This window comes from Leptopilina heterotoma, unplaced genomic scaffold (assembly GCF_015476425.1).
Source record: "Leptopilina heterotoma isolate Lh14 unplaced genomic scaffold, ASM1547642v1 Lhet_148, whole genome shotgun sequence".
Taxonomy (NCBI): domain Eukaryota; kingdom Metazoa; phylum Arthropoda; class Insecta; order Hymenoptera; family Figitidae; genus Leptopilina; species Leptopilina heterotoma.
In genome coordinates, this window is record NW_025110866.1 from 172,333 (window position 1) to 184,252 (window position 11,920).

Below are 11,920 nucleotides of genomic sequence, written 5' to 3' on the forward strand. Positions count from 1 at the left end.
ATTTAATAACTAACAAAAAAACTAGATAATAGAGAAAAGAACTAAGTAATTAATTAATAAACTAACTAATTAATTAAATAACTAAAAATTTAGAGAACCAACTAATTTTCAAACAAACGAAGTAATTAATTAGCTAAATTTGAATCAATTAAAAAAATTGTTTTAGAAGAAAAAAATAATTATTTATTAATATTTATTATTTAATTATTTTGCATGTTTATTTATTTAATTAAAATTATGTAAAATAAATTACAATTAAAATAAAAACTCTAATTTAAAATAATTTAATTATAACTTGTTTGAGAGAGAAATATAAATTAGCGAATTTGGAAGGGACTGGGCGAATGATAAGATTGTGAAGGCCATGTAATAATAATATGTGTGTGTGTGATTGAGTTACGAAAAACGAAAACCGAGGGAAACGAGGAAAATCAGTGTGTCTCAGACCTTTGGTCGAAAATGTCTATAAAATCAAATCTCTGTATTTTTAAACTCTTTTATTAATAAAGTATAATTGTTCATTTTAAAATCAAAGCAAATTATTGTGTTCATAAATACGCATATCGCAACATTTTGGTCCTTCGAGACGGATTTTATCAATTAAATCGGAGTGAACACAATGAGTTTTGTTTAATTGTGGTTTTATCAAAGTACGAGGCACGCTTTGAGGGACGCCATCAAGCACATGGCGATAATCAAATGACGCCAAGCAAATAATTTTTATTACACGGACATTATCAATGGAAATTATCGCAAAATCGACACTATCTGGAATTTATTTTCGACTTTGGAGTATACGGCTTTATTCGACTATTGGAGAAAAATATTTTATTTGAGGACAACTGGGTTTAATGAGGAAAGAATTATCGCAAAATTATTAATTCAACAAGGACAACTCGAGACTTCAGGGAGATTCATCGGCGGCTCATCACATTTTCGTACTGATTGTTAACGGGTGATTGTATGTTTGATAATTGTTTTTTTGACTTCTGTAATTAGGTAAGAGTTTTATTTTACTATTATTCAAATTGTTCAAATCTGACCAAAGATGGCTGAACTAATAGAGAAAAAGAAAATTCGTACAGTCATAAAATCAAAGGCAACGCGTTTTGAAAATTTTATTAATAATTATGTACCGGTAACTGAAACATTTTTTGAATTAGAATCACGTTTGGAAAAATTCGAGCAGCTTTGGTCAGAATTTGAAAAAATACAAGGTGAAATTGACGCATTCTCAACCGAAATTGATAATCGAGAATGGGAACAATTTGAAAATGGTTTTTTTTCAACGCTAAGCATGGCTAAGCGAAAGAAGGCCCAATGTATGGAGCTCTCGAGACCCGCCAGTGTAAATTCAGAATCAGCCATATTGTCGAATGGTAGTAGTGTGGGAGTGTCGCATGCGCGGTTGCCTATCATAACGTTGCCTAATTTTGACGGTAGCTATGAACGATGGCAGAGCTTCTTTGATACTTTCAACGCGATGGTTCACAGGAACACAACTCTGGACACTATTACTAAATTTCATTATTTGCAATCCGCGTTAATCGGCAAGGCAAAAGAATATATAAATGCGTTTGAAATTACGGAAAACAATTATGACATTGCTATTGATTTGTTAAAAAAGCGATACCATAACTCTCGATTGATTATACAACATCATATTCAACAATTGTTTAATTTGCCGCAGGTAAATAAAGACATAGCGGGGTCATTGCGCGCGCTTTCCGATGGATTGCAAAAACATACTCGTATACTCAAACAATTGAAGGAACCGGTTGACACATGGGATACCCTTTTAATTTATTTGGCTTCAACTAAATTAGATATTATTACAAAACGCGAATGGGAATTAAAAGTAGTGTCAAGTAAATTATCAAAATTGACTGAATTTTTAGAATTTTTAGATACACGGTGTCAGATGATGGAAGCTATTTCATCAAAGGCTCCTCATACAGAAATGACAAAGACGGGTTTTAATCAGGGAACAAAAAGGGAAGGCAATAAAATTTTAACTCATGTGGCAACGGGAAAAAACTCGGTTGATTGTGTATTGTGTCACAAAGATCATCGGGTTTATACATGCTCTGCTTTTCAGGATTTATCAGTCGAGAATAGAAGGGATAAAGTTAAGGAATTAAACTTATGTTTTAACTGCTTGGGTATTAAACATGCTGCCAGAGATTGCAGATCCACGCGCTTATGTAAACATTGTAATCATAAACATCATTCTCTTTTGCATTTCGATAATCAAGGGAATTTTCAATCAAATAGTAATCACCAATTAAGGGAAAATGAAAGGCAGAGCGGTGTAAATTCGGAATCTGGTGTTTCTGTGAATTTATTTGCACACAAGGACACAAGTGAAAAAATATTGTCAACGGTGGCAATATATATACAAAATGATACGGGTCAAAAAATAAAAGTTAGAGCGTTACTTGACAATGGTTCTATGGCGAACTTTATGACAGAAAATCTATGCAATAAATTAAATTTAAAGAAAAATAATGTAAATCATACAGTCTCGGGAATAGACTTAACTCAGACAAATATTAACTTTTGTACCTCGGCAACGATAAAATCAACACTTAACGCATATAAGCTTCGAACTGATTTCTTTGTAACAAATAATATTTCCCAATGTATTCCAACAAAAAAAATTGATCTTACTAAATTATCCATTCCTGATCATATCCATTTGGCTGATCCCGATTTTTATAAACCTCAACCTGTGGATATCCTACTGGGCACTTCTATATTCTGGGATTGTCTAGAACCAAAACGAATCCTTCAAGGTCAAGGACACCCGGTATTACAATTAACGAAGTTTGGATGGATTTTAGGTGGTCAATTATCTACGGAGAGGAAGACTAAACAATCTGATTTGTTTTGTGGATTTTTAAGCGAATCATCACTCAATCAGCAACTGCAACGATTTTGGACCATCAACGAAGGAGACTCAACTAAGATTATGTCGGCAGAAGAGAAGGAGTGTGAGGCAATATTCACAAACACCTGTAAGCGAGCATCGGATGGGAAGTTCGAGGTCACCATGCCAATGAAATCGAATCTAGAGGAACTTGGAGAATCTCGTGCCAGTGCGGAGAAACGATTACTGATGATGGAACGACGTTTTAAGAAAGATGCTCAATTAAAGGAACGATACAGTGATGTCATGAAGGATTATGTGGATCAAGGTCATATGTCCAAGGTCACGATGTTGAAGGGCTCCTTTAATTACTTACCACATCATGCAGTACAAAAAGAGGCAAGCACAACCACGAAGACCAGGGTAGTATTTGATGGGTCTAATGAGTCATCATCAGGACTTTCATTAAATGACTGCATGTTGACTGGTCCCATTGTTCAGCAGGAATTATTTAATATTATAATTCGTTTCAGAATACATCGGTTTGTTATCACAGGGGATATAGTTCAGATGTATCGCCAAATCTGGGTGGAACCTAGTCAACGAAGGCTCCAATGCATCTTATGGAGGGAGAGTCCGGATCAACCAATGGATACTTACCAGCTTAATACAGTAACGTTTGGGATCACGGCTTCTCCATATTTAGCTACGCGATGTCTTTTGAAATTGGCAGATGATAACCAGGATCTTTATCCAAACGCATCACGAGTCATCAAGGACGACTTTTATGTTGACGATATGCTAACCGGCGCGGATACTGAAGAAGAAATTGTTGACATCAAAAATGATGTTAACAAAATCCTATCATCAGCGGGATTTAAATTGCAGAAAGTCCATTCAAATGCTGATCTTCCACAGCATGATCAGGAGGATCACGAAATCACGGAGATCAAGACGTTGGGATTGAGATGGCAGCCAAGGGAGGATCTATTGAAGTATGATTCGAGTTACAAGGCTAAACCTGGGTTCATCACGAAGAGAATGATGTTATCATCAATTGCACAAATTTTCGATCCATTAGGATTGATTGGACCATTCATTCTGCGATCCAAGATTCTTTTGCAGCATCTCTGGAAATTGAAATTGAGTTGGGATGATCCAATTCCAGGGGATGTTGCTGAAAAATGGATTTTTCATTGCAATCAACTGCAGAATATTAAGGATCTTAATATTCCACGTTATGTGTTGGTTGCTTCACCTAGGAAGATTCAAATTCATGGGTTTTCAGACGCGTCTGAGAGTGCATATGGAGCGTGCATTTATATGCGCACGGAGGGATTGGATGGAGTCGTCGTAACTCATCTTCTTTGTGCTCGCTCTCGTGTTGCTCCGATGAAATCGGTGAGTCTACCGCGACTGGAATTATGTGGAGCATTGCTTTTGGCTGAAGTATATGCTAAGATTCGAGATGCTTTGACTATCAGTATTGAGGATGTTTATTTCTGGAGTGATTCGACCATTGCTTTATCATGGATCAAGGGAGATCCTTCAAGGTGGCACACCTTTGTGTCTAATCGAGTAGCCGAGATTCAACGATTGACTCCTTTGGAAAAATGGGATCACGTAAGAACAGACGAGAATCCAGCAGACCTGATTTCACGAGGAGCAGATTTGAATCAGCTGATGGATGCAAGGATCTGGTGGAACGGACCGGAGTGGCTTCAGAAGGATGAGGATTCGTGGCCGCATGATGAATTCGTGATTCCTGAAGTACCAGAAGAGAAGAAATTGACATTGACGTTCGCTGTTCAAGAGCGAGATTTTTCAATGTTGAGAAGATGTTCATCTTGGAATAGACTTCGTCGAGTCACCGCTTATTGTCTGAGGTTCAAGGAAAATGCATTCAAAAAGGCTAAGGGATTCGTATTAAATAAGGATATTTTATCAGCTGAAGAATTGAATAAGGCAGATGTTGTTTTATTGAAGATGCATCAGGAAGAAGAATTTTCCAAGGAGATAGGTGAACTTCGCAGGAACAAGGCAATTGATTCAAATAGTCGAATTTTATCTTTGAATCCTTTTTTGGACGATGTCGGTTTGCTGAGGGTTGGGGGAAGATTATCCCATGCATCCATATCCTACTCCCAACGTTTTCCTATTATTTTATCTTCGAATCATGTAACGACGGAATTGATCATACGTGATCATCATTATAAAAATTTGCACGCGGGAACATCTTTGCTTTTGGCTAATTTACGAGAAAGGTATTGGATATTGTCTTCGAGAAATGCAATCCGGAAGGTATTGCGCAAGTGCGTCTTGTGTTTTAGAATCAAGCCAAAAAATGAAATTCAATTAATGGGGAATTTACCGGTTGAACGGGTGACACCGTCACGAGCGTTTGCGCACACTGGCATAGACTACGCAGGACCGTTTAATATCAAAATCTCTAGAAACAAGACCCAAAAGGCATATCTTTGTGTCTTTGTGTGCCTGGCGGTTAAGGCTGTGCATTTGGAGCTGGTCTCAGACTTGTCAACAAATGCATTTTTGAATGCACTTAAAAGATTCATAGCTCGGCGCGGTAAGTGCTTGTCCTTGTCTTCGGACAATGGCAAGAATTTTATTGGAGCGAATAACGAGTTACAAAAGATTGTTGCAAATTTGTTGACGGAAACTGAGAGCAGATCCAAAATATTAAATTTCGTTGCAGATAATTCGATAAAATGGAATTTCATTCCCCCCTACTCGCCTCACATGGGAGGTTTGTGGGAGGCGGCGGTAAAGTCGGCAAAATCGCATTTAAGGGCTGTTATCAATGGCGCTCCTTTCACTTTCGAGGAATTTTATACGATAATTGTAGAAATCGAGGCAATATTAAATTCGAGACCAATGTGTCCGGTATCATCGGATCCTAATGATATGAACGTTCTCACTCCAGGACATTTTTTAATCGGAACTTCGTTAAGTTCAATTTTAGAAGAAAGTGTTCTGGATATTCCAACTAATCGGGTTAATCGTTTTCAATTGTTATCACAAGTACAACAATCCTTTTGGCGACGATGGTCGACTGAATATATAACGCAAATGCAGTCGCGTTCAAAGTGGAAGAGGCGTATTGATAACAGTAGATTGCATTTGGGACGAATGGTGTTGTTGAAGGATGATAATTTGCCGCCACTGCGATGGCGATTGGGACGAATCGAAGATCTCCATCCTGGAACTGATGGACTCGTTAGGGTGGTGAGTGTAAGAACAAGCGCAGGAATTGTAAAACGATCACTACCAAAGATTTGTATATTGCCGATAGATGAGTGAAAAAAAAATATATTTTGACTGTGATTTAATTAACATAATTTATTGAAATGCTATTCACTTTTGGTGTGAGCATTTCAAGGGGGCGGAATGTTTGAGAGAGAAATATAAATTAGCGAATTTGGAAGGGACTGGGCGAATGATAAGATTGTGAAGGCCATGTAATAATAATATGTGTGTGTGTGATTGAGTTACGAAAAACGAAAACCGAGGGAAACGAGGAAAATCAGTGTGTCTCAGACCTTTGGTCGAAAATGTCTATAAAATCAAATCTCTGTATTTTTAAACTCTTTTATTAATAAAGTATAATTGTTCATTTTAAAATCAAAGCAAATTATTGTGTTCATAAATACGCATATCGCAACATAACTAAAATAATGATTCTAATTTAAATAATTAAATTATAATTAAAAATTTGACTCGTAATTTTTCATGAAAATCTGTGAGTGAATATTGAATAACTTTTAATAAGTAGAGTAAAAAAAAATTGGTTTTTTTTCACACTCCATACTTTTTGATCGAGAGTTTAATATCAAGGCGCATTTGAAAACAATTTACGTCATCGGGAGAGTAAAACGTTATTTGATAATTATCAGGTCGATTATCAACCTCTCACTAGCACGTCGTGAGTCTTGATTAAACCATCATTTTACAAGAAACGATAATAATTCCCTGCTGTAGCTGTGTATTCCGACAGGCAATACACGGACACAGAAACACATAAAGAGAGAATGGCAGGTTAGTTAGTGGCAGGTGAGTGACATTGAGTATTAGTTTAATAGGCAGGCAAGCACGATGTAATTTTAGAAATGCCCCAAAGTTTATGCGCGCGCGACTCGCATTCATTAACTTTTAGGGAATTTTTGGGGGGAGAGAAAACTTTTCATTCTGTGTGAATATAAGCGCACGAGTGAGGTGAACGCCTCTCAAACAATTCTTTTGTTATAGCGGAGTAGGAGAACTTTTTCCCTTAAAAAATTTTCGCAGTTTCAACTTCACCTTCTAAAAAAGGGATTTTCACGCCTTTAATATGTCTGCTAAGTTTTTTTTTCTCTTTTTAATTTCTATTTTTCTGATTATTTACTTTTTTAAAATTTAAATTACAATTAAGAAATAAAAACGAAGAGATTCAGTCAATGATTCGTTTATAAATTAATATTTTGGTTATTAACAAAAAAAATTTTGTTTACCCTATCACATATAAGAAAAGTTTTCAAGTTAAAAAAAAATTTATTATTTTTTTTTTTGCAAAAAATTAGTTCTTTGCTTTTTCACCTGTGGTTTTGACGCGTGATATTATTTTCTATAGCGACACGCTGTATCCGCGTTATCGATGCTGGAAATTTCATTAGCATTCATCGTTTCCCTCCTCTGTAATAGTCGAGGTAGCCCTGGTAAAAGCCCGATAACTGCACGACGAGCTTGCGAAGCTTTACGATATTTTAACGGCAATTCTACATCGAGCTACTTCCGTTTATTTCACTATCATTCCCCATTCATGTGATTTCTTTCACATTTTATAATTCTTTTTTTTTCTATTTTTAACTTTGAAAAAACTGAAAAATACTTGATATGATCATAAACGATTTATAATTATTATTAACTGTTTAGTATTGTGGTTAATCCAATAATTTATTGACTGATTAGTTTTTATTATCAACTACTTAGTTACCTGATTACTAATAATTAATGATTATAAATAAATAAATAAATAAATAAATAATTAATGATTATTTTTTTACTTAATTAGTGATATAAATTATTAATTTCTTCTCAAAATTGTAGCTTTCGTCTCACTAACAAAGTTTTGTTCTACTCAAAATTAAAAATCCAATAATAGTATCAAAATGAACTGTCTGACTATAAACAGCTTATTCTACTGAAATTTGTAGTTTTGTCTGACTAACAAAACCTTGTTCTACTTAAAATGGAAAATTGAATAGAAAAATAATTTACTTTTAGGTCTGACGATAAACAGTTTTTTCTACTTAAAAGTGTAATTTTCGTCTGAATATAAACGTTCTTTTCTACTAAAATTTGTAGATTTTTTCTAAATGACAAAAACTTGTTCTACTTAAAATGAAAAATTGAATAGCAAAATAAAAACTTTTACGTCTGACTATATACAGTTTTTCTACTCAAAAGTGCGATTTTCGTCTGACTGAGAAAGGCATTTTCTACATAAAATGCAATTTTTTGATAAATATATTTTTACTTACTTTTAAGTCTAAAAAAAATTAAATTTGTTTATTACCTAAAAACCCTAACTGTCTGACTATAAACGTTCTTTTCTACTCAGATGCTTAGATTTTGTCTGTATTTCCTTGTTCTGCTTAAGATGGAAAATTGAATAGCAAAATTAAAACTTTTACGTCTGACGATACATAGTTTCTTCTACTCAAAAGTGTAATTTTCGTCTGACTAACAAGTCCTTTTGTACTTAAAATTTAAAATCAAAAAATAGTATGAAACTGAATCGTCTGACTATAAACAGATTTTTCTACTCAAAAGTGTAATTTTCGTCTGACTAAGAAAGGCATGTTCTACTTAAAATGCAATTTTTTGATAAATACGTTTTTTAACTTACTTTTTAGTGTTAAAAAAAATTAAATTTGTTTATTATCTAAAAACCGATATATTGTCTGACTATAAGTAAATTTATCTACTTATAATTTTTTTCGACTGACAAAATATATTTTTCTACTTAAAACTAGTTTTCAAACTTTTATTAATCGTTTATAACTTGGAGAGTAGTTTATTTGGACTAAATTTGACTTTCAACTAATCAATTAAATCTCGTCTGTTCATAAACTTCTTTATCTACTCATTTCCATCGGTTTCACTATACTTCTTTTTATGAATAAATTTACTTTTCAATCAATTGGAAAAAAATTTGAAATCCAGCGCCGTCTATGTGGCAATAAAAAGAAATGTCTCTCTTTAAATGCCAGAAAATATATCAATTTGTAAAATCTCGAGGAAAAAGGAAGTGAAGTAATTTCGTCTATATGGTATAGTGCTTTATTGTGTTTTATTACTAACGACGCAAAGTTGTTGCCAGACTCAAGAGTTAGTGAGTGGTGATTGGCGGAACGTGCTGGACACTTTGACTGTCAGCCTGCTTTCTCTCTCTCTCTCTCTCTCTCTCCTGTACACTCGCCCCCATGATTTGATAGCTCCATTAACTAGTTTACTATATCTGTAACTTGGAATTTAATTTAACGACCAGAATGTCGCGACAGGCGCAAAAGAAAAAGAAAGGACAAAAAAATTTCTCTTATTCATTATTATTACTATATTATCAATATTATTTTCTCTGCTCAAAATAAAGTACATAAAACTTTTGATTATTTTATATAAAACTATATTAATTTTTTTATCGTAAACAATTTATTTTATTCATGTAAAACTATTAATTTTTTAATATAAAACTATCAACTTTTTATTTAAAACTATTAATTTTTTTTAGATAAAACTATTAATTTTTTTTTATATAAAAATATCATTTTTTTAAAAATAAAACCATCAATTTTTTTATATAAAAACAAATAATGGTTTTCATAAAGAAAAAAGATTGAACGAATTCTGTTTGTGAAAAAAAAGTGTTATCAATGGAAAATTTTTCTATTGTTATATATTAGCGAAAACAATATTCAATATTTCATTTTGTTCATTCTAATGAATGGAGATTTTTACTCTTGTTTTAAACTTTACACGATATTCATTATTTTTGTTAATATTCGTTTCGTTAACTGCAACAATGAAACGAAAAATTCTTTTTCATATTTTCGAAAAATATTTTTCAGAAAAGATAAAAGTATTGTTTTATTTTTTTATTAATTAATAATTTTAATTGTTAACAATTTTTCTACAGAACATCAGTTGTTTTTAAATATTATTTACAATTTCAATTGCTAAAACTTAAAAGTTAAAATTATTAGATTTTAACTACAATTTGATTATTATTTTGTTATAATTATTATTAACAAATAATAATTGTAACAATAAATAAACTGAAATAATCAGAAAATATTTGAAATTATAGTCAGTAAATTATAATTTTAAACAAAATTTACTTTTAAGAAATGACAAATTTTTAAAAGGGTAATATATTATTTGAGGAAAAAAGTAAATTATAAAGTTAACTTTCAAGATATTTGAAATATTTTGAATCCAACAATGGTCTGACTATTCAGCAATGTAGCCATGCACACAATGCTGGTAGACTTAAATATACAGGCATGTACCTAGAACCAAGGCATTGTTAAACAATAGCTATGATGTCCTCGTAAACCGCTAACTTTAACCGAAACTATTTATCAAGCAAACACTGCTATGTTATTACCTCACAGCAACCTCAGCCACGTGTCTTGTGATGCACTCTAAGAACTTTATAAAACTGTATCAACGTGGATAAAACTTGCTGAATATTTCAAAAAAACAGTTTTAGCGAATATTTTCTTACCCGAAAACTAAAAAAAGAAAAACGGAAAAAGAGCTGATAAGAAATATTAATTGTCACTGACACTATACTAATCATTTATTAATCTATTTTTAATTTAGTAGATTTTTACTTATAATAGCAAGAACAGCAAAATAATAACCTTCTGCGTCTGACTATAAACATATTTTTCTACTGAAAAGTGTTATTTTTGTCTTACTAACGAAAACTTGTTCTACTTAAAGTGGTAAATTAAATAGCAAAATAAAAACTTTTACTTAAAATGGAAAATTTAATAGTAAAATTAAAACTTTTATGTCTGACTATAAACGTTCTTTTCTACTAACATTTGTAGATTTTTTCTTACTGACAAAAACTTGTTCTAATTAAAATAGAAAATTTAATAGCAAAATAACAACTTTCACATCTGACTGTAAATTGATTTTTCTACTCAAAAGTGTAATTTTCGTTTGGCTAACAAAGTCTTGTTCTACTTTTAAAATTAAAAATCAAATATTAGTACCAAAACGTAACTGTCTGACTATAAACGTTCTTTTCTACTCAAAAGTGTATTTATCGTCTGACTAACAAGGCCTTTTCTACTTAAAATTTAAAATCAAATAATAGTATGAAACTGAACTGTCTGATTATAAACAGATTTTTCTACTCAAAAGTGTAATTTTCGTCTGACTGATAAAGGCATGCTCCACTTAAAATAAAAAATCAAATAATAGTACCAAACCGTAACTATCGGACTATAAACAGTTTTTTCTACTTAAAAGTGTAATTTTCGTCTTACTAACAAAGACTTGTTCTACTTAAAATGGAAAATTGAATAGCAAAATTAAAACTTTTACGTCAGTCTACAAACAGTTTTCTCTTATTACTGAAAAGTCTAGTTTTTGTCTGACTAACAAAGTCTTGTTCTACTTAAAATGCAATTTTTTAACAAACTGCTTTCTTTATTCACTTTTCAGTCTAAAAAAAATTAAATTTGTTTAATAACTTAAAAACCAAAATATGTCTGACTATTTGCAGATTTCTCTACTCACAATTTTTTTTCGTCTGACAAAATATATTTTTCTACTTAAAACTATTATTCAAACTTTTATTATTCGTTTTTACTTGAATAGTTGTTTTTTTCACTAAATTGAAGATTAGAAAAAATTACAAAATATTTATTGTAGTAATTTTTAGAAATTAAAAAAGTTTAGAGGTTAATGTAAGATTGAATGATTAATTATAAATATTCTGCCAATTTCGTAGTGGATTCAGAATTCACGATGCATTACGAG

General features: G+C 32.1%; 1 protein-coding gene across 1 annotated transcript; it reads left to right on the forward strand.

The window, feature by feature from the left end:
* The first annotated feature begins 1,048 nt into the window (after positions 1-1,048).
* Positions 1,049-6,187, forward strand: LOC122498348. The gene has a single exon (XM_043606038.1). The coding sequence runs from the start codon at positions 1,049-1,051 to the stop codon at positions 6,185-6,187; it is 5,139 nt and encodes a 1,712-aa protein (XP_043461973.1).
* The last annotated feature ends 5,733 nt before the right edge of the window (positions 6,188-11,920 follow it).

What these genes read in the sequence shown, in the direction of transcription:
- LOC122498348 (XM_043606038.1), top strand. Translation starts at nt 1,049, where the DNA reads ATGGCTGAACTAATAGAGAAAAAGAAAATTCGTACAGTCATAAAATCA.